This window comes from Ciconia boyciana, chromosome 13, assembly GCF_034638445.1.
Source record: "Ciconia boyciana chromosome 13, ASM3463844v1, whole genome shotgun sequence".
Classification (NCBI taxonomy): Eukaryota; Metazoa; Chordata; class Aves; order Ciconiiformes; family Ciconiidae; genus Ciconia; species Ciconia boyciana.
This window is the reverse complement of record NC_132946.1, coordinates 3,388,290-3,414,801: the sequence shown is the minus strand read 5'-3', so window position 1 is coordinate 3,414,801 and position 26,512 is coordinate 3,388,290. Positions and strand designations below refer to the sequence as shown.

Sequence of the window (26,512 nt, the reverse complement as noted above, 5' to 3'; positions counted from 1 at the left end):
GTACGTAGACCATGCCAGTGCCGTGGGGGTCTCCTGCAAGGCGATGCTCCCCACGTGGCTCGGGCTCTGCTGATGCTCTTTCCCACTGATCCCACGCTTGTGTCACCCCATGGACCCTCTCCTGATACCTGCCGGGGGCCTCCCCTCCTGCTCCAGCCCTCTGCTCTCCCTGCAGCTCCGGGAGCTCCCTGCGCAGACCCCACTGGGGTGTCTCTGGCCCAGAAATTAATGCAGGGAGGAGGCCAAAGCCATCAGATCGTGGCTGATACCTCCTCCGCTGCAAACACGGGCTGGGGAGAAGACGGTGCCGTGAGATGCCGGCCACGGGGCTCTCCTGGTCCTGGAGGAGGCCAATGGGTTAGGCCCAGCAACTGCTGCTGGTTCTTGGGTTCCCCCAGCTGCTGCACAGCTGGATGCTGCTGCTGCTCCTTCCCTGGGTCTCCCCAAATACCCCCTGCAAGGGGGTGGAGCGGCTGCTGCCACTGCCCACAGGTGATCCGCGTGGGGCAGCAAGTTCCCACCGCCGCTGCTTAAACTTTCATGGACCTGCAGCCACAGGAATCCAGCCCTGGCATTAACATTTGATGCGGTCACCCTGCGCCTGGGCACGTGTGTGTGCAAACGCTCTGCCGGCACCGCCACGGGGCACACGTGGCACTCGCAAAGCCCCTCGCCAGCTGCGTGTGGGCACGCGTGGCACCCTGCGTGCGCATGCAAGGTGCACGGCATGGCGTGGGGGGTACCCCCGTGGACTGCTGGCTCCTCTCTGCTTCCCAGCGGGGCTGCGGGATTTGGTCTGGTGTTGGATTCCTCCTCCGTGGTGCTCCCCTTGGCTGTGCTCCCAGTGCCGGGGTGGCACATGCCCTGGGCTCTGCAAAATCGTCTCCTCTTTCTTGGTGCCGTGGTTTGGCTTTATGGGGACAAACGGGTCCCTGGGCTTCATCCTCCTCCGTGCTGGCTGGAGGAAGAGGCCGATTCCTCAGGGGAGAGTACAGGGAGCCCCGAGGCGTGGGGAGGTGGCGGGGTCTGGTTTTGGGGTGGTGACGATGCTCTGTGCCACCCCCTGCAGCGTCCCCCTGGGGGGACACTCCCAGCAGCGGGGCCCTTTCCTGCTGCTTCGGAAAAGTCTCCGGGCTGGAGCGGCGCGTCCCTTACATTATTCATGCTGCCGCGAGCCCCGGCGGTTGGGTTACAGCCGGAGCCCTGCCGCCGGCACCGCGCTGCCTGACTCGCGGGGTGCCGCGGGAGGCAGGAGGCAGCTCCCGCCGGGCTGCGCCGAGGCTGCTGTCCCGCCGCCCCAGCGCCATGCCAAGCGCGGGGCCACCAGCGGCCGAGGGAGCCACGCACGGGAACGTGCCTCGCCGAAACCGGGTGCAGGTAAATACCCTCCCGGGGCAGGCTGCGGGGTTGGGAGCCGGACGGTGTGCCGGGAGCCGCCTCGTGCCGGTGTGGGGCATCGTCTCCCAGGGTCCTGCCGGGGCTGGAGCATGAGCACCTGCCACCGCCGGGATGGTCGGCAAGAAGGGGGAGCCCAAAAAGGATGCGGAGGCCAAGGGGAAGGGGGGCAAAGGGAAAGGGAAAGATGGCAAGAAGGGCAAGAAGGAGGCGCCCAGCGAGTCGGAGGAGACCTCGGATGCAGAGCTGCTGAAGGCAGAGGAGAGCGAGGAGATGGAGGCGGTGGAGGAGGAGAAGGACGAGGAGGAGGCGGCTGTGGAGGAGCCCAAGAAGGGGAAGGGGAAGGAGAAGAAGGGGGTGCTCAAGGGGGTGGTGATGAAGAAGCCGGGCCGGGGGAAGAAGGTGCAGCTGGAGCCGGAGGAGGAGGAGGGCGAGAGCGATGCCGCACAGGTCAAGAAGAACCTGAAGGGCACCTCCAAGCTGGTGATGGGGCTGGCGGCCGACAATGCCAAGAAGAAGAAAGGGGCCAAGGGCGCGGAGGCCAAGGGCCAGCCAAAAGCATCCGCAGAGCCCTGCCTGGCCGAGGAGGAGGAGGCGGCGGCGCCGAAGGCCCGGGTGAAGCGGAGCTTCCGCAGCACCTCGAAACTCTTCCTGGGCTTCAAGAAACTGGGGTTGCGTCAGCCCAAGAAGGGGCAGTTCAAGAACACGTCCCGCTTCTTCTGGGGGCTGCAGAAGCACAGCACCAAGAGGAGAAAGAAGAAGAAGAACAAGGCGGTGCTCAAGTCCACCTCCAACCTGATGGTTCGCTTCAAGCGCGTGGGCAAGAAGAGGAAGGAGGTGGCTAGTGGTGCCCTGCCGGCGAAGCCATCCTTCCTGCTGCTGCGGCGGGGCGGGCAGGCGGCCGAGGACGGCGCGTCCCTCTTCCGCCAGCGCCCGGAAAGGAAATTCAAACCGCGGGCGCAGGTGCTGAGCAAGGCAGCCGCCGCCACGGGCTGGCTGGCCAGGAAGGTGCTCTCCCGGCGCGGGCGGCTGGCAGGGGGCGGCCGGGTGGCCGATGCGGCCTGGCTGTCCCGTATCGGTGCCAGGAAGCTGCCGTTCCCCGCGGAAGACGAGATCCTCAGGCACCGGGCCAACATGAAGCGGATCCCCGGCGGCAGCGGGCTGTTGGACCCCGGCGCTGTGCGGCACAGCCAGGAGAGGGGCGGCAGCACAGTGCGGCGTCTGTCCCGGCGGCGCTCCCAGCGTGCGCCTGCAGAGCCGCCAGTGCCGCGCTATGGGTGGGCCGAGGAGGAGGATGGAGCCTACAGCCGCCGGCGTGGCTATGCCAAGGAGGAGGATGGAGCCTTCGGCTCCCGCCGTGGCTATGCCAAGGGGGAGGATGGAACCTACAGCCGCCGGCGTGGCTATGCCAAGGAGGAGGATGGAGCCTACGGCTCCCACCGTAGCTATGCTAAGAAGGAAGATGGAGCCTATGGCCCCCAGCGTGGCTACACCAAGGAGGAAGATGGAGCCTACGGCCCCCAGCATGGCTACGCCGAGGAGGATAGAGCCTATGGCCCCTGGCATGGCTACGCCGAGGAGGAGGAAGGCTACACCCAAACTCCAGCCTACCTAGCAGGGTATGGCTTTGAGGACGCGGTGCTGACCCCCTATGCCGACTACCCCGGCTACGAGGCAGAGGAGGAGTACGGCTTCTACCGGGGGTTTTGGGAGGAGGGTGACTCACCGGGGCACCCCTACAGCTACGCGGATCTCGAGGATGAGGGACCGTTTGGCGGCGGGTCCCCCCTCCCTCTCTACGACCCTTATGGAAGTGACCCAGAGTACGGCGAGGAGGCGGCAGGGGCCTTTGGCTACAGGGGGGACCCCTACGAGGACTTTGGGGAGCCCCTCAGCAGGGGGTACCCTGGGGGCGAGTACCCTGAGCATCGCATCCAGTACAGCGAGGCGGGGTGGGCACCGCACGCCCAGTCCTCCTGCAACCCCTACGCCCTGGCCCTGGAGGAGATCGCCGAGGCCGAGGAGCCTGAGGAGTGGGAGGAAGAAGAGGAGGAGGATGGGGAGTATCCCTTCTCCATCCTCAGCGCCTCCTCGCTCCGGGGCATGCGGGAGACGCTCTCCTCCAAGCTCTCCCTCAATAGGAAATTCAGGCTCTTCCCCCGGCCCCAGGTCAAGCTTTTCGGCAGGGACCACCTGGACATCCCCCTCCCGCCGTCCCCCCACCTGCCCACCACCCTCGACGAGGATGAGGATGACTATGACGAGTACGAGCCGCCACCGCCGGCAGCCCCCGGCCCCGTGGCATCCCCGGGGCACCGGGTTTCGGCAGCGCGGGCGTGCGGGAGCCCCCTGGGACAGTTCCTCCAGCGCTCCCTCTCGCAGCCCCCCGCCCGCCCGCCTCGGGGTGCGGGGGGATTTTGGGACCCCCGTCCCCCCCGGCCCTCCTACAGACGCTCTGGCCGCCAGCTGGCAGGGATGGAGCGCGCCAGCTCGGGGAGCCAGGACCCCCTGCCACGAGCATCTCTGCCCAGGGACCCTTCCCTGCTGGCGGGGCCCGTGGGGCAGCCCCCTCCCCGAGCGTTGGGGGCTGCGTGGCGGCTGTCACTCCGTAACCCCTTCACCAACCCCAGGCGCTCCCCATCGCCTCCACCGTCCCGGCAGCACCCTGGCAGTGTGCGGGGCGAGGGGCCGCAGAGATCCCCCTCCCTCAGGGCCAGCCTCCGGCGGTTCAGCCCCGAGCCCCCCGCTCCGCCGCCAGCTGCCCCCCGCTCTGCAGGGTCGGTGGGGAGGCGTTTGGGGGTGCCCGTGGCGGGGTCGGGGAGACCCCTGTCCCCACGGCCATCGCGACGGAGCAGCCCCCCTGGGCTGCCGCTCCCCCAAGCCTGGCCCCGGCTTCCCGAGCCCCCCACCAAGGCTGTGAAGCCACTGCAGAGGACCCCCTTCCTGGCACCGACCCCCCGCCCTGGCAGCTGCCGCCTTGGCCCCCCTGGCCCCTCCTGGGACGAGGGGCTGCCCCCCTGGCAAGGTGCTGCACGGGGTCTCGCCGGGGTGACCCCCCCCACCACCCCTGCTCCCAGCACCCCCAAAACCTTAATCCAGCGCATCGGCCAGCCCCTTGCTGGGATGGCCCCTGGCTCCCCCCCGGCGAGGCGGTCTCCGGCCGAAGCAGGGGGCCGCAGCCGCTCCCCGGGGCGCTCGGTGGGTCAGTCCCTGGCATCGCTGCTTGTGGGGAGCATGGCCCCCGCCGAAACCCCTCCGTCCCCACCGCCTGCTCGCCGTCCCTCCTCCCACTCGCCCTCCTTGCCCCGGCACCCATCCCGGCGGGACGGGAGCACCCGCAAATCCCCAAGCCCACCGGTGGGGCAGCGGGGCTGGGCTGACGCTGGGCGCCCCGTCCTCCCCTCCTCTACGCGCAGTGACCGGAGCCCCTCACCGCAGCGTCGTGCCGCTTTCCCGGCGCCCCGTGGCCGAGCCCCCGGCTCACCAGCCGCCCCCCGCCACGGTGCTCGTGCCCCGGGGCTGGCGGAGGCCGTCGAGGGCGATGGGGCGGCCGGGGAGGAGGGCACGGGGCGCTACGCAGTGGTGACGCCGCAGGTGCAGAGGTTGGGCTCCTTCCGGCGGGCATCCCGCATGTACAAGCAGCACTGGTCCACGCAGCACGTCGTGCGGGTGCGGGAGATGCCCGACGCCTGGACGGCCGAGCAGGGGCCCCCCCGGCAGCCCACCCAGCGCAGCCGGCGGTGGGCGAGCCAGCGAGGAGCCGACATCGCCCGATACCTGAGCCAGCGCTCGCCGGCGGGTGGCTGGCGGGACAGGCACCCCTGGGCGGATGCGTACCTGGGCACCAAGCAGCCCTGGCGCAGCAAGGTAACGCCGGCGGGGAGCCCACCGTGGGTGCCGGCAGTGGGACGGAGCCGGGGGGCGAGCCGGCAGCCGGAGGCACCTGGGATGGGGTGGCACGTTGAGATGGCTGCCGGCTCACCGGGACACGAAGCCACTAGTGCCGGGGGGTTTGCAGCGCCCAGGGTGGGGGGTAAGTGGCTGTGGGTGCGCTGGGTGCTGGCAGGGGTGCTGCCACGGGGAGCAGGCTGGAGGGGGGTGGTCATCGCCCGTTGCGTGTCCCCCCTGTGCACGGCCCCCTCGGGGACACTTGACTCTCGCATATGGAAATGCCGAGACCCGATCTCCGGCTGGGACGGGCACAGGTGGCACGCTGACCCGGTGGGTGTCCGCTTTCCTGCTCGCTGCCTGGCTGGCCGCCAGCGCGGGCTCCTGCGTGCCACCCGCCTCGCGTCACCTCTGTGCGTGGCCATGGGGCGCGGCTGTGGGGAGCAGCCCCCAGCCCCACAGCTCAGCCCTCTTCCATCATCTCCCCTGGAGGTGCCACCCTGCCCAGGGGTCTCCGTCGCCCACCCCTTGCAGCCCCCGTGGGTGTTGGTTGAACCGCGGGGTGTTGCGGTGGGGGTGGCACAACCGCCTCCGTCTGTTTCTGCCTGCCCATGGTGAGCGGGACTGGGGCTCACGAGGAACAGCCTTTCCTGGGATGGTCCCCAAGGACACCTTGGTGGCCCCATGTCCCCATTTCCAGCACTGCTGCTCTCCCCCGACATGCGACACTCTTGCCGGGGGACCCGTTTCAGGGCGATGGGGTACTTGCTTGGGGTCCCTGCCATTGCTGGCTGCAGGCTCCCTGGTTTGGGGTCACAGACGATGGTTTTGGGACAGTGAAGGTGACCAGGTGGGATGCCGGATGGGGCCAGCATGGCCCTGCCGTGATGGAGTTTCTGGGTTTCTCCGTGCAGATGCAGTCGCTGTGCAGCCTGCCCATCGTGCGGTACCAGGAGCCGCAGGAGGAGGACGGGCTGGAGGACATGACCCAGCTGGAGTGAGCGTCCCCATCCCCTTCGCCACCCGTTGTGACCCAGCACTGCGGGGGCCAACGGGGCTTCAACCCGCCCCCATGCACCCCATGGTCCCCCCTGCTCCCCACCCCACCCCATCTCAACACGGGGTCCGCTCCAGCCTCCCGGGGGGCTGAGGATGCTGGGGATGCGCTCGAGGACAGGAGACATCTCCTGTCCCCCTGCCACCCCCTAACGCAACCTCTGCTCCGTGCCAGGGACCTCCAGGAAGCCGCGGTGCTGAGCAACATCCGGACACGGTTCGAGCGCCAGCTCATCTACGTAAGTTTAGGGGCTCACGGCATCCCCCGGAGACACCAGGTGTGGGGTCTTGGGGGGGGTCTTCGCTCTCTGAGCGCTCGCAGCCCCAGACCTCGCTCTCCTGCAGACCTACATCGGCAGCATCCTGGTGTCGGTGAACCCGTACCGGCTCTACAACATCTACGGGACAGAGCAGGTGCTGCAGTACGAAGGCAGAGCGCTGGGCGAGAACCCGCCGTGAGTACCGGGGTGTCCTCGAACACCCTGCGGGGACAGGGCCACCCCTACCCGCCATCACCCACCCCTGGGTCCTACAGCAGCCCCCGGGTGGTCCCAGGCCCTCAAGGACCCTCGGTCGCAGGGTGCTGGAGCGGCTGTGTCCACGTGTGGGGACGCTCGGGGCGCAGTGGGGGTCCTGGTGCCGGGGCGTTGGGGATGCTTGGGGTGCAGCGGGGGTCCCGGTGCCAGGGCGATGCTGCACCGCACCCCCCACCTCTTTTTCCACCCCCCAGGCACCTCTTTGCCATCGCGAACGTCGCCTACTCCAAAGTGATGGATGCCAAACACAACCAGTGTATCGTCATCAGGTGGGACATGGCTGTCCCCCGGCATGACTCCCCGGGATGGCCCCTAATCAGCGCCGCCCTAATTACCGGTTGCCAGGATGCTGCCGCCAGCCTGGCCCGGACCCAGGACCGATGAGTGCCTCTGGGGATGGGGTGCTGGGTGCTTTTGGGATGGGTGCACCCCCTGGCCCTCTGCTGGGCTGGTGACGGCCCCGGCCGTGCCCCCTCTCTGCGTTTCAGTGGGGAGAGCGGCTCGGGGAAGACCGAAGCCACCAAGCTCATCCTGCGCTACCTGGCAGCCGTCAGCCAGAAACGCAGCACTGCCCCGCAGGTAGGGTGCTGCCCCGGGGACACCCCCGTCCCCTTGTCCCACCTCCCCGCGCTCTCCTCCACCCCCGGCTCATGGCTCCACCGCTCTCTCCTCGTCCCCACGCTTCCAACTGGACCACGGCAGATAGAGGTACCGGGGGGGACACATGGGCTGAGCATCGCGGTGGCATCTCTGCCACGTCACCCCAGCTGCGGGGGGACGGTGGGGAGGGAAAGCCGGAGCTCGGTGCATGCATGTGCACGGGGTCCTCGTGCTCTCCTGCATCCTCATGCAACCGGCTGCGGTGCACGCTTCAAATTTTGGCACCCGTGGGTGTCTGCACGGGGCAGGAGGTGGCAGGGAGGGTGGCACGGGTGGCGGGGTGACAAGGCGGGGTCCCATGGGAGGACAGCCCATGGCCGTGGCATGTCAGGGTGGCCGGGCTGACCCTGCGGCTCTCCCCATCGCCACGGCAGATCCTGGAGGCGACCCCCTTGCTGGAATCCTTCGGCAACGCCAAAACCGTGAGGAACGACAATTCCAGCAGGTTTGGGAAATTTGTGGAAATCTTTCTGGAGGAGTAAGTAATGCTGAGCGACGCCCGCGCGCGGCCGGCCCCCACCCTGTGTGTGTCCCCCCGCCCTGGGGTGCCCAACCCGGCCCCCGGCCCCGCTGCTGGGCCGCCCCTGCCCCTCGGCTCTGGGGTGGGACGCACACGGGGATGCTTTTGGGGACAAACCTTCGTGGGGGAAAGGCGATGTCGCCTGAAGATGGGCAGCGTTTGCTGTCCCCGGGGTAGGGGCAGGGATGCTGTGCCCTGGGTTGGCACCCTGAGCGCTCCCGGTCCCCGTCCCTGTCCCCACGGCCCGTCCCACCCTCGCTCAGCCCCACCGATCCCAACGCGGGGGTGCCCGATTTCACCCCGGGGTGCAGCAGCTCCAGCCCTCACTCAGGAGCCCCGTGTGGGCTCTTCTCCCTGCCCACCCACCCATGGTGGGGGGCACTTGGGGTCTGGTGCTGACCCCCCCCGTGTGCTGGGGGAGCATCGGGGCAGGGGTGGGCACCGGGGGGGGGCGGGGGCACAGCCCCTGCCGCGCCGAGGTTGCCAGCCGGTTGCCCGCTCTCACCCCCACAGTGGCTTGATCTGCGGTGCCATAACCTCGCAGTACCTGCTGGAGAAGTCCCGCGTGGTCTTCCAGGTGGGTGGCGAGGGGGTCCCAGGCTCTGCCCCCCCCCCATGCTGCCTCCCTTGCTGCCCCCACCCCAGCTCGGTCCTCTGCTCCCCAGGCCAAGAGCGAGCGCAACTACCACATCTTCTACGAGATGCTGGCAGGGCTGCCCGCCCAGCAGCGGCAGCGGTACTGTCTGCAGGGCGCCGAGACCTACTACTACCTGAACCAGGTAGTGTGCCCCCCACCCGACCCCCCCATGCTGCCCGCTTTTCGAGGGGCTGGCCGAGCCCGGGGTGCCAGTGGGTTCCTGAGTTCTCCTGGATTCGGGGTGCGGGATGGGGAGGGTGCTCAGGGCAGGGTGTCTCCCCCCACACCCCTGGGTGCTGCCCCCCCGGGACGCACTGACGGCACCGAGGGGGCCGTGCCAGGGTGGGAACTGCGAGATCCCCGGCAAGGACGACGCGGAGGATTTCCGTCGGCTGCTGAACACCGTGGAGGTGCTGGGCTTCAGCGTGGAGGAGCAGAACAGCATCTTCCGCATCCTCTCCTCCGTCCTCCACCTGGGCAACGTCTACTTTGAAAAATACGAGGTACCCGAAGCAGAGCCAAGCTCTGCTCCTCGGGTTCAATTCGGGATGGGGCGGAGGGGGGATCACCGCATCCCACCGCCTCACCGCGTCTCGCAGACCGACTACCAAGAGGTCGCCACGGTGGTGAGTGCCACGGAGATCCGGACGGTGGCTGAGCTGCTGCAGGTGTCCCCCGAGGGCCTGCAGAAAGCCATCACCTTCAAGGTGACGGTGAGTGGGGAGGGGGGGGGCACAGGCAGGGAGCGGGGGGTCTCTGGTGGCTGGGGACCATGGCTGGTGTTGCTAAAACTCCACCACGCCATTGGTTTTGCGTGCCCCAACCAGGAAACTCTGCGGGAGAAGATTTTTACCCCCTTGACCGTCGAAAGTGCCGTGGATGCCAGGTAGAGGGAAAGCTGCGCTGCACGGGGGTGCGGGGGGCGCCTGGCCCCCGGGGACGGGGCGGGAGGTGAGATGCCGGGCTGGGAAAGGGAACGGTCAGGTCCCCCAGTGCAGATTAGGCTTTCCAGTGATTAAAACCGCAGCCCCAAGGGCTGCCCCATGCACGACGTGGGGCTGTGATGGGTGCTGGCCACGGTGTGCCGTGCTGTGCCGTGCCATGCCGTGCCGGAGCTCCAGCGCTCTGCCCGTCTGTCCCCTCCCCAGGGACGCCATTGCCAAGACCCTCTACTCCCTGCTTTTCGGCTGGCTCACGGACCGCATCAACAAGTTGGTGTACCCGCGGCAGGAGGCCCTCTCTATCGCCATACTGGACATCTACGGCTTCGAGGTAAGCAGGATGCGTCCCGGTTCCATCCCCCCAGCTGCCAGCCCCCAGCTGCGGGGTCTCAGGCACCGTGGCCCCTTCTTCTCGCAGGACCTCAGCTTCAACAGCTTCGAGCAACTGTGCATCAACTACGCCAACGAGTACCTGCAGTTCTTCTTCAACAAGATTGTCTTCCAGGAGGAGCAGGTGGGTCGGCGAGCGGTGCTGGGCTCTGCCCCCGTGCTGAGCATCACCGCGGGGCTGCGGGCACGGGGCTGAGCGAGTGCCGGCCCCGCAGGAGGAGTATCTCCGGGAGCAGATCGAGTGGAAGGAGATCCCCTTCAGTGACAACCAGCCCTGCATCGACCTCATCTCCCAGAAGCCCTACGGCATCCTCCGGATCCTCGATGACCAGAGCTGCTTCCCGCAGGTGAGGGGCTGCCCGGTGCCGAGGCAGCGAGGATGGCAGCGCCAGGCAGTCGCCGTGCCCAGGGTGTCACCGTGGCCCGGGGCTGCTCTGCTCCTGGGCCGTCCTGGATGATCTGGGAGACCCCTTGCGTTTCTCCAGGCTGGATAAGCCCCAGGAGGTCCCAGGTCGGTGCCACTGGAGCGACTTCCCCCAGAGGAGTGGCTTTTGCAGGAATTACTGAAAAATCCCTCCCAGCTGCCCTATAAAAGAGAGAAGGGTGGTTGTGCCCTCTCTACCGGTGGGGAAACTGAGGCACAGAGCAGCAGATGCCCATGACCACATGGCTGCTCGGTGGCAGAGCTGAGAATGGGGTCTGGCCGGTCGTCCAGGCATCCCTGTCCTGGTGCCTGCGTCCCTGGGGCTGCCGAACCACCCAAGCCGTGTCTCACCCCTGCATGCGTCCCCAGGCCACCGACCACACGTTCCTCCAGAAGTGTCACTACCACCACGGGACAAACCCACTGTACACCAAGCCGAAGATGCCGCTGCCCGAGTTCACCATCAAGCACTATGCAGGGAAGGTGACCTACCAGGTGTGCAGTGGTGGGATGCCCAGCCTGTGGTTTTAAGGAGGGTTAAAGAGGAGGTTTATGGGGTTGATCCTGCACCAGGGGGCGAGGGGCAGCCCAGGGGGTCCAGCTGGGGGCCGGGAGCTGCCCCCCACCCACGATGTCCTGGCCTGGAGCTCCTCGCCTCCTCCCACCATGCCACCATACTCCTCACCGTGAGGTTTTGCTCTTTGCCAGGTTCACAAGTTTTTGGATAAAAACTATGACCAGGTCCGGCAGGATGTGCTGGACCTGTTCATCAGCAGCAGGACCAAGGTAGGGCCCTGCCCGTGCTGGGGGGACGCCAGGCACAGATAGCCCCCTTCCATACACACCACTTTTCGTGTCCCCAAGTGTGTGCCCCCATGGCCGGTGAAGCCCAGGGGGACCAGGAGCAGAGGATGCCTCCAGCTCCACCCTGTGCCCTCTTCCCACGGGGTCCTTTGGGCTTTGACCCCTCCAGCGTTGGCACAAACGGGCATGTGGGCTGCTCTTGTGCTTCCCCATCCCTATCCCCATCCCCATCCGGGCAACCCAGCCACAAGTAGGGGATGCCACTTGCTCGGGGCTGGGCAAAAAGTCAGTGGCCGGGCTGGGAAGAGGAGCTAGGAGAGCTGCGCCATCCTGGCCACCTTCCTCCTCCCTAACCAGTCCCATCTCCCGAAGGTGGTGGCCAACCTCTTCTTCGGCCATGCCCAGGTGATGGCCCGGCAGAGGAGCCTGGTCAGGAGGAGCAGCACCAGGACACGGCGGTACAAGGCCCCCACCGTGGCCGCCCGGTTCCAGCAGTCGCTCCTGGACCTGGTGGAGAAGATGGAGAGGTCAGGGCAGGCAGGGTGGGCAGCACAGGCAGGGTGGGCAGCTGGACCTGAGCCTGGGGTGGCCAGGCTGGCTTTGTCCCCTGTCCCCCATGGCCGATGGGGTCTCTGCAATGCAGGTGCAACCCCTTCTTCGTGCGCTGCCTCAAACCCAACAACAAGAAGGTGAGAGCCTGCCCGGGGCTTCCCTGCCCGCGGCAATGCCAGTGCTGCCTGTGGGATCTCCTCTTCCTCGCCGGCACGGGGAGCGTGGCAGGCGTACGGTGGGCAGGGGTTTGCCCGCGCGGCCGCCGAGGCTTCTCCCCATCTCCTCCCCAGGAGCCGGGGCTTTTCGAGGCCGACGTGGTCAGCAGCCAGCTGCGGTACTCGGGGATCCTGGAGACCATCCGCATCCGCAAGGAGGGCTTCCCCATCCGCATCCCCTTCCTCGTCTTCATCGACAGGTGCCTGGGGGCTGCGGGTTGGGTACCACCGTCCTGGCGAGGGGAGACCACAAAGCTTGTGGGTGTTTTGGGGGGCAGCGTTTGGCCCGGGGGTCCCCCACAGTGGGAGCTGGGAGCCCCCCGCTTTGGTGCACAGCACCGGGAGAAGCTGCTTTCCCAGGCATGGTGCTCATCACCGCAGGGAGGGTCCATGCCGGTGTCCCGTTGGGGTCCTGCGTGGTGACGGTGACGGTGTCATGGGCTTGCCCAGGTACCGCTGCCTCGTCGATATGTGGTCCAACGTCATTCCCAACGGGGCCAACTGTGTGGAGATGCTGAGGAACCTCTGTCCCGTCAGCCCCAGCATGTACTACGTCGGCGTCAGCAAGGTACCATCCTGGGCAGGGGGCTTGGCTCCGGTGGTGCCCTGGGGGAGGATGGCCGAGGCAGGGGGCTCACGGCATCGCTCCCCCTCCCAGCTCTTCCTGAAGGAGCAGCTGTACCAGGCGCTGGAGAGCAAGCGAGCCCGTGCCCATCACCTGGCTGCGCTCACGCTCCAGCGCTACGCTCGCACCTTCTTCATCAAGAGGCGCTTCCGATCCCTCCGCCGAAAGATCGTCCTCCTGCAGAGCCGGGCGCGGGGCTACTTGGCCAGGTGGGGGTCCCGGGGTGGTGGGGGGTGGGCACTGGTGGGTGGCAGAGGGTGACGGGTGCCCTCCCGCAGGCAGCGGTACCGGCGCATGCGGCACACGCTCATCAAGTTCAGGTCGCTGGTGCACATCTACGTGAACCGCCGGCGGTACCTCAAGGTGAGGCGGGGGCTGGCACATCCCAGGGGGGTCCCAGCACCTGCTCCCACCCTGCTGCGTGCTCGGTGGTGGGTCTGGAGACGGCACAGCAGCACCCCCAGACCCTGAGTCCCCCCACACCCCATCCCCACCACCTCCATGCCCCATGGGGCATGGCAGTGCCTCTTTGGGGTGAAAGCCTGGCAATGCCAGGGGGACAATGGCACCCCAGGGGGGTCCTGCTGTCCTCGGGTCTCTCTCCTTCTTGGCGGGGGCTCAGCGCAGCTGCTCTGCTTGCAGAGGAAGGAGGACGCCCGCCGGAGGGTGGAGGAGGAGAAGGAGAGGATGAAGCAGGTAACGGGGTGCGGGCGTGCGGCGCTGGGGGGGAGCGCGCATCTGTGATGCACGTGCAACCTGTGCCCTCGTCCCTGCCATGTGCTCGCCCGTCCCTATGCTGCCGGCCGAGGCACCCATGGGTGCTGGGGCAGGGAGCGGCACGGCGAGTGGGTGCATCCCTGTGCTGCACCGGCAGGAGCTGACAAGGAGGGAGGTGGTGGACGTCACCCACCTGGAGATCCCGGCCGAGCTGATGGGGCTGCTGGAGGCTGCCGCAGGTGAGTGGGTCCTGCACCGCCGCTGGCACCGCTCCCAGCCCCTCGTCCCCATTCCCGGGGCCGTGCTGTAGCCGCTCGCTGTGCCGTAGCCGCCCAGGAGGTGAACGCTGGCTGCGTGGTCCTGGTGCCACCACCGGCGCTGCGGCCCGACTCCCAGCTCACCCTCCCGCTCGACATCAATGACTACCCCATGGCCAAGTACGTGCAGGGCCACTTCCAGGTAAGGTGGGCACCGCGGCCCAGCGGCGGGGAGCATGCCCCGACAGGGCAGCCAGATTTTGGGGAGTCCTCGTTGCCCCGGTCATGGCTGAGCAGTTAGGTTCAGGGTCCCCACAGTGGCTCTGCCCGGCAGCTCCCCGCACCATCCCACCGGGCTCTGCCCCGGCTTCGGCCCCAGGGATGCCGCGGGGTGCAAGAGGGGCCGGATCCGGGGCGGCTGCGGTGCTGTGGGCGGCCGGCGGCGGCCTCCCTCCCTCCCTGTGGGTTCCTGTCGTCTCCAGAGGCCGGGGGGACCCTGCTGAGGTTATCGGAGAGAGACTGGCCGAGCCCTCCTGGACGCCCGACGCGGGGCGGATCTGGAAACGCTGGGGCGGGAGACCAGGTCGCTTTGCTCCCGGGACCCCATCCCCATCCCCAGTCACTTCGCCCCTTTCCTCCTCCTTGCTCCCTATTTTTGCCATGTGTTTCCCAGTCCCCAGCATCCTGAACGACAGCACCAGGGCCGGATTCTGCTCTCAGCCTCATCAAGGTGCCGGCATCTCTGGTGCTGCCAGCACAGCCCGAGCCCATCCCTGTCCCGCTGCCAGGAGACTGCTGGCCCCATCCTGCGCCCCAGCCCCTTCGCAGCCCCATAGTCCCCATCCAGCGTTAACGCCACGCTCCGCCGTTGGTCCCGAGGCTGTCGCCGGGACCCGGGTAGCCACGGGTGTGGGTGTCACTGCAGGAGCCGGCGTTCGGGATGCTGACGGCCCCGCTGGCAGCCCCCCTCACCCGGCTGGACGAGGAGCTGTGCCATGAGGCGCTCAGCCTCTTCCAGCTGGTAGGTGCGACGGCACGGGATCCGGCACCTCGGTCCCCTGCCCGCTCCCTGCCCGGGGCCGGAGGGAGGACCTCGCTGTCCCCGCGGCAGATCCTGCGGTTCATGGGGGACCCGGGGCTGGGCGGCCCGCAGGAGACTCTCTTTGGCAACTACATCGTACAGAAGGGGCTGTCGGTGCCGGGGCTGCGGGACGAGCTCCTGGCACAAGCCGCCAACCAGGTCTGGCGTAACACCAACGTCAACAACGAGGAGCGGGGCTGGCTGCTGCTGGCCGCCTGCCTCAGCGCCTTCCCCCCCTCCGCCGCCTTCGACAAGTACCTGCTCAAGTGAGCCGGGGCTGGGGACAGGGACAGGGACCGGGGCTGGCTGGGACCCCTGGGGACAGCCTGGCACGTGCGGCCAGGGACACTGCTGGGGCTCTCCAGGCCAGGCTGGCACATGTGCCTGGGATGCTGCCCAGGTTCCACCGGGATCCTTTGGGCCAGCCTGGCACACGTGCCCAGGGACACTGCCCAGGTCCCTCTGGGGATGCTCTGAGGTCCCTTCATGGTCCCTGGGGCCAGCCTGGCACACGTACCCCGGGATTATGCTCAGGTCCCTCCAGAATCCCTCTGGCCAGTCTGGCACACGTGGCCAGGATGCTGCCCAAATCCCTCCAGGGATGCTCTTAGTCCCTCTGTGGTCCCCTGGGCCAGCCTGGCACACGTGCCTGGGGATGCTGCCCAGGGCCCTCCTGCAGCATCCTCCCTTCCCCGCAGGTTCGTCTCTGACTATGCCTTTGCTGGCTACAAGCCGGTGTGCCAGCACAAGCTGATGCACGCCATGGCGCGGTCGCAGCTGGGCACCGCGGCCGCCCGTGCCTACCCGCCCTCACTGCTGGAGTGGACGGCGAACCGGCAGCAAGCCAGCATGGCACTCGACCTCCACTGCTTCAATGGTGCGGGGCAGCCCAGGGCCGGGGGCACGGTGGCGGGGAGGGTTGGCCCCGGCTTGGCCACCCTGTCACCATCACGGGCGGGAGGGGACCGGCGGGACCCGCTCACCGCCCGTCCCTCCCCAGGCGACCTGTTCTCCTGCCCCGTCCACTCCTGGAGCACAGGCGAGGACCTGGCAGGGGATGTCCTGAAGCACAGGTACCCACCAGCTTGGCACCCACCCACCCGGCGGGGCGAGCACGGGGCACAGCATCACCCCGGGGCCATTTTGGGTGACCCCAGGATCTGGGAGCCGGGATGCCCAGCTTGTGAGCAGGGTGTCCCCACGGAGCTGGGGCAGTGCTGGCAGCCCATGCTCGTCCCCAGCGTCCCACTGTTGGCAGGGGGCTGGCGGAGGGCTGGCGTGGCTGGTCCGTGGCCATGAAAGCGGGTGCCCAGTGGGCTGAGCTGGCTGGCCACGACTATGTCCTGGACCTCGTCTCCGACCTTGAGCTGCTCCGGGGCTTTCCCAAGCAGAAGTCCTGCTTCCTTGTCGCATGGGAGGGGGCCGAGAGCCGCGGCGGGGGCAGCCAGGCGTAGGTACCTGGGCAGGGATGGGCCCCCCCGTCACAGAGCTGGTGGGGAAATGCCGGTGCTGGGCTGGGTGGGCGCTGGCAGAGGCGTGGGTTGGGGTCCTGGGTGGGGGTCTGACACCCAGCAGGTGTGGGACGAGCACACCCTCCCTCTCTGCAGGGTGCTGGGACACGGCTTGGATTTGGATGAAGTGCCTCCTCCCCCGGCCGTGAAAGCCCCCACGCTGCCGTCCACAGAGGCATACCCCCCCCACGGTAGGGCATCATCCCCCCAACCGCCAGGGCTGCTGGCGAGGCCGTGCCGGTGAGCCCTGCCGTGCCGGTGAACCCTGCCGTGCCGGTGAAGCCCTGCTGCCGCCGGCTCATCCCTCCTCATTCCCCAGCAGACGGGGATTTTGGGGAGCCGCGCAGCCAGAAGGGTCTGGACCGGTACCTGGACAGCCTCTTCGACCCTGTGCTCTCCTACGGCAATGGGGTGAGAGGAGTGTCCCCCTGCCCGAGGCAGAGGGAGTCCAGAATTTTGGGGGTGCAGGTGGCTTGGCCTCCATCCCCTGACACCTGCCCCCCAGGAGCTGGAGAAGCCGGCCACCGTCTCGCAGAGGATGAAGGGAGGAGGTGGCGCGGGAGGGGGGGACGGTGGCGGTGATGCTGAGCGGAGCGGACCCCCCGTGCCTGCGGAGACGCGTCAGCCGAGGGGTGAGCGCCCCGAGCACTCCTGCATCCCGACCCAGCTCCCTGACTCAGTTTCCCCACCTGATCCCCGGTCCCTGGCGTGGGGGACATCCCTGCACCCAGCGCCCCACAGCCCCCGTACGGGGCTGCAGGATGCCCCGGCTGAGCTCTCTTCCTTCGCTGTCGCAGGTGTGGAGCCAGCCCCGTCCCTGCAGCGCTGGGCAAATGCCAACCAGCCGCCCGGGCCCATGGTCAGTGGGGCAGGGCCGGGTGGGCCGGGAGGGGTTGAGCCCTGCCTGGCCTCTGCTGTGGGGCAGCTCTCCCGGGCAGCTCCCCGGGGATGGGGGCAGCTGGGGGGTGCCAGATCCCCACGGCTCGGTGTCCCTTGCAGGGCAGAGCAGCGGAGGGGACGCCAGCCCGTGCCCCCCAGCCCCGGCCCTACTTGCAGAAAGCCGGTAAGGGGTCCCAGTGCAGCGGGGTGGCAATGGGGGCTCGTGGCACCGAGCCGGGCCCCAGGTGTGAAGGCGATGCCTGACCCCCCACCCCGAGCCACACGCTTGGTCCCGCAGCATCCATGGGCCAGCGGTGGCCGGGCGAGCTGGTGCAGCATTCCCGGCTCAACTCAGAGCACTTCCCGCGGCCCACGCACGACATCCGCAACATCATCCGGCAGTGCCAGCCGGCCCCGCGCGGCTCCCAGCCCCCCAGGTAGCCACCCTGGCCCCCGGCCGAGCCGTGAGCTTCTCCTGCCTCTGGGTGTGTGTGCCGGCCCTGATGCCAGGGTGCAGGCGATGCTAGGATGAAGGTGATGCTGGGGTGCAGGCGATGCCGGGGTACAGGCGATGCCGGGGTGCAGGCGATGCTGGGGTGCAGGCGATGCCGGGGTACAGGTGATGCCGGGGTGCAGGCGATGCTGGGGTACAGGTGATGCTGGGGTACAGGCGATGCCGGGGTGCAGGCGATGCTGGGGGTGCAGGCGATGCTGGGGTGCAGGTGATGCTGGGGTGCAGGCGATGCTGGGGTGCAGGTGATGATGGGGGTACAGGTGATGCCGGGGTGCAGGCGATGCTGGGGTGCAGGCGACGCTGGGGTACAGGTGATGCCGGGGTGCAGGCGATGCTGGGGTGCAGGTGATGCTGGGGGTACAGGTGATGCCGGGGTGCAGGCGATGCTGGGGATGCAGGTGATGCCAGGGTGCAGGCGATGCTGGGGGTGCAGGCGATGCTGGGGTGCAGGCGATGCTGGGGGTACAGGTGATGCTGGGGAGCAGGTGATGCCGGGGTGCAGGCGATGCTGGGGGTACAGGTGATGCTGGGGAGCAGGCAATGCCAGGGTGCAGGCGATGTGGGGTGCTGTCTCTGCAGCAAGCTCTTTGGGAAGAAGCTGGACCCCCACGAGGAAGCCGTGCAGATCCTGAAGGAGCAGCTCTCGGCAGCTCGGGTGCCAGAGGCTGCGGTAGGGATGCGGCCACCCCGGGTCCCCCATGCCGGGCTGGGGGAGCCACCGGCCCTGACCGCAGCCCGCTCTCTGCCTCGCAGGGGCCCAAGGAGACGGTGGCCACGGTGAAGCCGGTCACCAGCAGCAGGTATCAGCTGCGAGCACCGACGGGGCGTCCGGCGGCCAGCCAGCCCCCAGGTATCGCAGGGCAGAGCCGTGGCACTGGGGGGGGCCAGGGTGGAGTGGGGCACCTCGTCCTCCCCGGCCGCACCGGGTGATGCCTGATGCGGCTGGGCACGGGTCCGGCTCTGCGGCATCCTCATGGGATAACCGCTATGTTCGGCTAAACCCTCCCTGCCGCACAGCTGGCCCCTGTGCCTCAGTTTCCCCGGGCGGAGAGGGGCTTTTCATGGTCCCCCCCAGGGATGTGCAGTGCTTTCCGTCCCTTCGCAGTCTCCGTCTCACGGGAGCTCCCGTCCGAGGCGCAGCAGGTCCAGACCCAGCTGCACCGGAGCTGCAGCGAGGACTTCTACACCTACCACAACGTGCCCTGGAAAATATACGTCCGCAAAGAGGTGCGGGGCGGGGGGAAAGGGGACAGGCTGGTGCCAAAGCACTGCGGGGATAAAGGGGGCTTTTCGCTGACCCCGAGGCCCTGCAGGGCGGGCGACGCCATCGATGCCATGCTGGTCTCCCTCCTGGCAGGTTTTCTACCCCAAGGACAGCATCAACAACCCTTTGCTGCTTGACCTCATCTTCCGGCAGGTGAGGCACCGAGCTGGCCCCAAATCCTCCCCCGGGGTTCCCCTGGGAGCTGGGGTATCCCCTCACCAGGGTGACGGTTTACTCGTCCCACCCTGGCCGTCCTGTCTTCCCCTGCCGAGCTGCCGTGGAGGAGCAGGGGGTGTCCCCATCGGCTGCCCCAAGCCGGGGTGGGGGCCAGGCAGGGCAGAGGGGCTGGGGAGGACACTGCTCCCCCCGCACAGCCCCGGTGCTCCTCACCCCCTTCCCCAGATCTTCAACGATACGCTCTCCGACACCTGCATCCGGATCAGCCAGGAGGAGCGGCTCCGCTTGAAATCCCTCTTTGGTAATCCTTGCCCGCACCCCCACGTCCCGCTGCTCCCAGGTCGGGGGGCTCACACCTGGGGGGCCCAATCCTGGGGGTCTCACACCCAGCCATGCCGGTGCCCATCCTCATCTCCTGAGCATCTCCAAGCCACAAGCGGCTCTGCTTAAAGCCAGGGTAGTTTTGCCTCCGAATGCAACGAGCCCCCTGTGATTTAGTGCTCCACAAAGCCACGAGTTGTGTCAGGTCTCAGCCAGCCTTGCCGCCTTAGAGGTTGCCCCGGGCGGGGGGATCTGTCTCGCCATCACAGTCCTGCCGGTCTGGGGAAGGGGATGAGCATCCCTGCTCTCACCTTGAACCTTCTGTCCAGATCCTCCCTGGGGAGGGGGGATGCTCACCAGGAGGTATTTCTCCCCGCAGCGGAAAACAAGCTGGACTCCTTCAGCCCTGTGGCCACCGAGAGCGTCAAGAGGGAGATCATCGCCGCGGCCCGGGACGGCTGCGAGGTGTATTTCTCACGCCTATTCCCTGCCACGGTGAGGGTCCGGCCGCGGGGCAGGTCGGTGTGGGGGGCACTGCAGCCCCGTGCCCCCGGCTGAGGCAGCGCCCTGGCCCGCAGGGCAGCGTGGGGACGGGCGTGCAGATCCTGGCCGTGTCCCACGCCGGCATCAAGCTGCTGCGGCTGGTGAAGGGCACCAACGTCCCTGGGGAGCAGCTGCGGGTGCTGCGGACGTACAGGTAGAGGCGAGGAGCCCGGGCGGTCGCGGTGGGATGGGTGCTGTGGGTGCCGGGTGTTTCAGCCTCCCCTCGCCCTGCCCCAGCTATGCCGACGTGCTGTTCGTGACCACCCCGTCCAGGAACATGCTGGAGTTCAACCTGCGCAGCGAGAAGCTCATCCTCTTCTCCCCCAAAGCCCCCCAGGTCAAGGCCATGGTTGACCACTTCATCACGGAGCTCAGGAAGGTGGGGGGGTGCCCCGGGGCCGGGGGGGGCAGCTGGGGGTATGTCCTGGGGGACGGACCCTCCCTGTGTGCCCACGTTTGGGGGGTCAGGGTGGGCAGCGGAGGGCACCCTGCGAATGGGACCGTGCCTGGGGTGAGGGGGGATTGCGGGGAGGGGGCCACCCTGGGGTGGTCCTGCGGCTGTGGGTGCTTGAAGCCCCTGTGCTGAGTGGGATGTGGGTGCGCGTGGGTGTGCATGCACGTGCCTGCGTGCACGGGCTGTGCCAGCCCCCCCGCTATGCCCAGGACTCCCAGTACGTGGTGGCTGTGAGGAACTACAGCCCGGAGGACGGGGGCCAGCTCAGCTTCCACAAAGGGGACATCATCCACCTGCAGCCGCTGGAGCACCCTGAGAGAGGTGAGCGGCCCCCCCACAGCCCCCCATGCCGAAACACCCTTGATGGGGGACACAGGGGTGGCAGCACTGATGATGGCTTCACCGGTATCGGAGGTGGCCGTGCCCTGGCCTCGTATCCTGTGACTCCCCGTGTCCCCATGATGTCCCCGCAGACCGCTACTACGGCTGCGTGGTCCGCAAGAAGGTGATGTACCTGGAGGAGCTGAAGACGGGCACTCAGGATTTTGGTGGGTGCCATGTTGTCCCTGTGCATGTCCCCGGTGCACGTACAGCTGCCCTGGGCCGTGTCCCCTCCTGGGGCTGGGGCATGGGGCAGGATCCTGCCTCTGTTACCCCGCAGCAGGATGGTTTGGGCTCTTTTCGGCACCAATCTGATGCAGGGGGATGCTCCTCTGCCGTTCCCATCCTGGCTGGCACCAGGTGCTGCCCCACGTCCCTGCAGGTGATGGGCTTCGTGGCCTCTGGTCTGTGCCTTTACCTCGAGCAATGCCAAACTGCAGCCAAAACCCACGGCCAGACCTCTGGAAAGGGCTCGGGGTGCAAGGGGCAGGAGGGACCGGGCAGAGGCTTTTCGGGGGGTGACCCCTGGGACTGCCAGCCTGGGGCCATCCCCACCATCTGCTCGGCACAGGGTGGAAGTTCGGGGCCATCCACGGCAGGTCGGGGCTCTTCCCTGCCGATTACGTCCAGCCCGTCGCGGCCCCTGACTTCGTCCATTTGCCAGCGGAGAGGAAAGAGGAGCCCAGGGACAAGCAGGGCAAGGCGGCAGCTTCGGCGGCCGTGGCCGTGGCTGTAGCCTCCACCGCCGTGGCCCAGGAGCTGGACCGGAAAACCGAGGTGGGTGCTGGCCCACGGTTGTTGCCGGCATGGTGCGAGCTCTGCCTGGCACCCACCGCCCTGCTCCGCAGGCGTCCCCTGCCAGCACCGCCTTTGCAGAGGATCCGGAGGGAGATGGCGGCGAGCGGCTCGGGGCCGGTGCGGGGACCTGCCCCATGCTGGCCTTCGCCCGGCGGTATTTCCGCGCGGCGCGGCACGGGACCACGTGAGTGCCCGGCGGCGGGACGGGGACACCCCACAGCGGGAACACCCGTGCCCACCCGCTCCCTCGTCCCTCCCCAGAGACTCTTGCGGGACGAAGGCCAAGAGGGACGTCCCCGATGTGCTGGAGATGCTGATGTTCACCAAGGTGTGGGGAAGCTGGGTGCCTCGGGGCACCCCTGCCCCTGCCATCACCCGTGGGTCCCCCTGAGGTCCTGGTGTGCTCAGAAGCACCCCGAATGCCACCCCAACCCCCATCCCATGCCTCTGGCCGCTCCTGGAAGCTGACCCTCTTCCCCTCCAGACCCCCATCCAGGAGTCGCTCATCGAATTTGTGGATGGTGGCATCAGCAAACTGGCCACCGAGGCTTTCCAAGGTAGGTGGGGGGGGCACAAGCGTCCCATCCCCCTGCCCCACGGCCATCCCCAGCCCCATCCGTGGAGAAGGGTGAGGGCAGGACTGGGGTGGGCAGATGGGGTGGCCCGGGGGGGAGCTTAGCTCCTCTGGTCCCACTGCCCCACGTGCCCAGGATGCTGCCCACACGCAGGGGACCGTGTCCCTGGGGAAGGGACGGGGTGAGCTGTGTCACCCTGTGGCTCTGTCATCCCCAGCTGTGATGAAGTTCATGGGTGACCACCCCTTGAGGGGTCAGACGGAGCTGGACGCCATCTGCACCATCCTCAAGGTAAATCCCCCACTGGGGTGGCGAGTCCCGCGGGTGGCTTGCGCAGGAGGGTGGCAGCTGGGGACGTCCCCAGCCGCAGAGCGAGCCGTGCCTGTCCCCCAGCTGTGCGCGGAGCACGAGGTCCTGCGGGACGAGGTGTACTGCCAGATCATCAAGCAGATCACCAACAACACTAGCTCCAAGCCGTGAGTCCCCGCGCCTGTGCCATCTGCCCCGGCTGGGACAGCAGACGCTGGCATTGGGGACGCTTGTGTCCCTGGCCGAGCTGAGCCGCCCCAACGTGGGGGGAAACCCGGGGACCCCACCCTCGCAGTGGGCTGCGCTGCTCCCCGGGGCGGTGGGTGCTGTTGCAGCCGCCGCGGGCACCCTCACCCTCCCCGGGAGCTCAGCCCTGGCTCTTCCCGGCAGGGACAGCTGCCAGAAGGGCTGGAGGCTCCTCCACATCCTCGCTGCCTACTACAAGTGCTCCGAGGTGCTCAGGCCCTTCCTCCTGGCCTTCCTGCAGGATGCTAGCAGGCACCCGGAGCTGCCTTTCCAGGGTAGGGGCTGTGCACACCCCAGGGTGCTGGGTGCATGGCGGGGAAGGACGCCCGGGGGTGTCATGGGAGCTCCAGAGGTGCTTTAGCAGAGCCAACATCATGGCTCAGCCCCGTCCTTCACCCCGGTCCTCGTCCCCGCCAGGCATCGCCAAAGCCTGCGAGCAAAACCTGCGGAAAACCCTGCAGTTCGGCGGCCGCAGCCTCTTCCCCAGCAGCATGGAGCTCAGGGCCATGGTGGTGAGGCCGGGTGCTCGTGGGTGCTCGTGGGGCCTGGGGCAGGGCTGGTGCCAGCTTGAGGTCCCCCCCTGGGGGTTCCAGATCCCCCCATGGGCTCGGGATCCCCCCCAGACACTGCCCTGGAGCTGAGCTGATGGCCCCTTGCTGGCACGGGGAGCACGGTCCTTTTTGGGGTCTGCTCTCCAGGGGCACTGCTTTAGGGGTGCCCTGAGCTTTCGGGGGTCCCCAGCAGGGACGCAGCTCTGTGCCTTGGGGCAGGGGGCAAGATGGCTTACCCGGGCAGGATGGGCAAGATACAGGATGATCCCCATGGGATGGTCCCCATGGGACAGGTTGGAGATCTGGGGTGTCCTCTGGGGTCTTGCCGTGCAAAGGGCCCCCCTGCACCCCACGCAGGCTGGACGCAGCGCCAAGCGCCAGCTCTTCCTCCTGCCCGGCGGCATTGAGAGGCACCTCAAGATCAAGACGTGCTCGGTGAGTCAAAGCGGGCAGGAGGATTGCTGCACCCTGGGCTCGTGGTGACCCCCAGATTGTGGGCACCCTGAGGTGTGGATGTGGGGGGGCTGCACCCCTTGGCTGTCCCCAAGCTGGGGGACTTTGTTCTCTGGGAAAGGGGGATCCCTTCCCTAGGAGCTGCATGGGATGAGCCTCAATGCAGGACCCGTTGGTGGCCCTGAGCGCGGCGGGGGGGACGTGGCAGTGTCCCAGCTGCCTGTCCCCCTGCCCAGGTGGCTCTGGACGTGATCGAGGAGCTGTGCTGTGAGATGGGGCTGCAGCACCCAGAGGCTTTTGATGAGTACATCCTCTTTGTGGTGACCGACAGAGGTGAGGGGCTGGTGGGGACGGGACGGCCATGCCACTGGTGGGTGCCACACGTGGTGGCCACGCTCAGGCTCCCGGGGTGGCACAGGGCAGAGCGTGCGGCCGCTGACCCGCCGGGAGTACGTCCTGGACGTGGCTGCCGAGACGGAGCGCCGGGACGCCAGCTACACCTTCTGGTGCCGCCGCGTGGTCTGGAGCCAGCCCCTCAAGTTCGACAACGAGCTCTACGTCACCGTCCACTACAACCAGGTTGGGCCACCCCGCCAGACTCCCCCGGGGCCACATCCCCTGTGTCCCCCACCCCGGAGCGTGCCCTGTCCCCAAGCCATGTCCCTGCACTCTGTCCCCCCCCAGGTGCTCCCCGACTACCTCAAGGGGCTGTTCACCATCTTGCCGCCCGCGACGCCGGGAGAGCAGCACTTCCCGCACGTGGCCAAGCTGGCCGCCCTCCAGCACCGAGCCAAGGACCGCCACCACCTCCCCACTGTGTATAGCCCGGGGCGGGGCGGGGGGGGACACACACGTCCCCTGGGGTGCGGGACCCGCTGGCCAGCGCTGGCCCTGACGTCCGGCTCCCTGCAGGCGGGAGGTGCAGGACTACGTCCCCCCGCAGCTCTTCCGCCTGCTGAAGGCCCAATCCTGGCTCCACATGGTGGCCCAGCACGTGCAGCAAGCCCAGGCGCTCAGCGCCCACCAGGCCAGGGCACAGTTCCTGGGTGAGCAGGCACAGGACGGGGACGGGGAGGTGATGCTAACAAAGATGCGATGCTTCTGGGGAGATGATGCTGCCAGGGATGCGATGCTAACGAGGACCCAATGCTAATGAGGATGCAATGCCGCTGGGGACGCGATGCTAACGAGGACACAATGCTAATGAGGATGCAATGCTGCCGGGGATGCGATGCTAACGAAGATGAAACGCTGCCCGGGATGCCATGCTGCTGGGTGGCTCCTCCGCGGGGAGCCTGGGGCAGGCAGACCTTGGCCCTGCGTGGAGCCTGGGGTGCTGCACACACGGGGGACGGGACCGCAGTGGCAGGGCAGGACGGGGCAGGCTGCTCCCAGGCCCCGCGCTCGGCCATCCACGTCCCCAGCAGGCTGCCACGGGGTCCCTTGGCTGCTCCTGGGTCCAATCCTGCTCCCAGTCCGGAGCCTGAAGCGGTGCAAGGCTCTGGGAGCCAACCCAGCTCCCGGCAGGCGTGGGGCTGGCTGGGACCCTTGGCAGACCCCCCCGTGGGTGCGAGCCACCCCAGGGCCCGGGCAGGAGGGGGTGGCAGCGGGCACTGAGACTCCATCCTCCGCCCCGCAGGGCTGCTGAGCGCCTACCCCATGTTCGGCTCGTCCTTCTTCTACATCCAGAGCTGCAGCAACAACGCCATCGTTTCGCCCTGCATCCTGGCCGTCAACCAGAACGGCCTCAACTTCCTCAGCAAGGAGACCCACGTAGGTGGGGGGGGCTGGGGGGGGGACACGGGCTCCCGTGGGCACCACCCGGTCCCCCTCCTCCTGCTGCAGGGACAGAGCCAGGCAGCACGGTGAGATGCGAAGGCAGCTGGGGGGTGACGTCCCTCTCCGCAGAGGGCAGGGTCCCCGGGTTTGGCCGCAGCAGCCCAGGTCTGCTTGCCCGTGCCCACCCTGCTTCGCTGGCACCCTCTGTCCTGCTCCGGTCCTCGGTCCCCTTCGTGGGGTCCCCAGGGCACGCGGGCCATCCCCCCCCTGTCCCTCCAGGAGCCCGTCGCCAAGTTCTCGCTGAAGGAGATCCAGTCGACGCGGACGCAGCGGCCGACGGCCGGCTCCAGCTACCCCTACGTGGAGATCACGCTGGGCGACCTCCTGGCCCAGGGCATCACCCAGCTGCAGCTGGAGCAGGCAGGGGACACCCGGGGGAGGCCCGGGGGAGGGGGGGGGGACACACACACGACACTCTGTGGTGGTGGCAGGGCCACCGACGACGCGTCCCCCTCGGCAGGGCCTGGAGCTGTGCCGTGTGGTGGCCGCGCACATGGAGAGGCTGCTGGGCGCCCGGGAGAAGAGGCTGACGCTGCCGCCCAGCGAGATCACCCTGCTCTGAGCCCGCCGTGGGCCCCCGCCGCCCCGCCGGGGGGGGACACACACAGAGGATGCATCGATCCCGGGGTGTCCCCAGCCTGGCCGGCGGCCGCCGGCCCCTCCGCGCTGCTCACGCCTGGCTGTTGTTCTCGGGGTTCTATACACGCCCGTGAGCCCGGCCCGACTCGGCCTCGACGGTTTTGTGCTGCGCTCGCTGCTGCGGGAGGGGGAGGGGCTTGCTGCCCGCCGTGCCTCAGTTTCCCCATCCCCGTGCCTCAGTTTCCCCGTGTCCCCACGCACCAGCTTCCCCCAGCCCTGTGTCTCGGTTCCCTCCCTCCCCGTGCCCCGTCTCCCCGCCGGCAGCCCGGGGGGGGGGGCGGCGGTGCCCGCTGCCGCTGTCCCGGAGCCCGGCGCCCCCGGGTGACCCCCGGCCGCTGTCCCGCTCCCCCCGCCCGCCAG

At 68.3% G+C, this 26,512-nt stretch overlaps 1 protein-coding gene across 1 annotated transcript; it reads left to right on the top strand.

The window, feature by feature from the left end:
* Nucleotides 1–1,509: 1,509 nt before the first annotated feature.
* On the top strand, nucleotides 1,510–26,075 carry MYO15A (myosin XVA). Its single transcript, XM_072878048.1, has 64 exons — nucleotides 1,510–2,767; nucleotides 2,852–5,262; nucleotides 6,198–6,280; nucleotides 6,515–6,578; nucleotides 6,685–6,794; nucleotides 7,070–7,144; nucleotides 7,364–7,454; nucleotides 7,910–8,013; nucleotides 8,569–8,632; nucleotides 8,721–8,834; nucleotides 9,034–9,195; nucleotides 9,292–9,405; nucleotides 9,520–9,578; nucleotides 9,841–9,964; nucleotides 10,052–10,147; nucleotides 10,239–10,370; nucleotides 10,817–10,942; nucleotides 11,156–11,233; nucleotides 11,624–11,778; nucleotides 11,895–11,940; nucleotides 12,094–12,218; nucleotides 12,469–12,586; nucleotides 12,677–12,852; nucleotides 12,922–13,006; nucleotides 13,286–13,339; nucleotides 13,518–13,599; nucleotides 13,689–13,819; nucleotides 14,543–14,638; nucleotides 14,729–14,964; nucleotides 15,397–15,575; nucleotides 15,699–15,771; nucleotides 15,957–16,148; nucleotides 16,306–16,400; nucleotides 16,529–16,620; nucleotides 16,715–16,841; nucleotides 17,007–17,068; nucleotides 17,209–17,272; nucleotides 17,387–17,525; nucleotides 18,182–18,272; nucleotides 18,356–18,452; nucleotides 18,708–18,829; nucleotides 18,960–19,019; nucleotides 19,269–19,344; nucleotides 19,744–19,859; nucleotides 19,943–20,061; nucleotides 20,145–20,286; nucleotides 20,571–20,682; nucleotides 20,835–20,909; nucleotides 21,314–21,519; nucleotides 21,591–21,724; nucleotides 21,802–21,868; nucleotides 22,025–22,097; nucleotides 22,333–22,406; nucleotides 22,509–22,591; nucleotides 22,815–22,945; nucleotides 23,088–23,182; nucleotides 23,579–23,656; nucleotides 23,911–24,007; nucleotides 24,093–24,253; nucleotides 24,359–24,492; nucleotides 24,587–24,720; nucleotides 25,314–25,447; nucleotides 25,733–25,873; nucleotides 25,974–26,075. The coding sequence occupies exons 1-64, from the start codon at nucleotides 1,510–1,512 to the stop codon at nucleotides 26,073–26,075; spliced, it is 10,446 nt and encodes a 3,481-aa protein (XP_072734149.1).
* The last annotated feature ends 437 nt before the right edge of the window (nucleotides 26,076–26,512 follow it).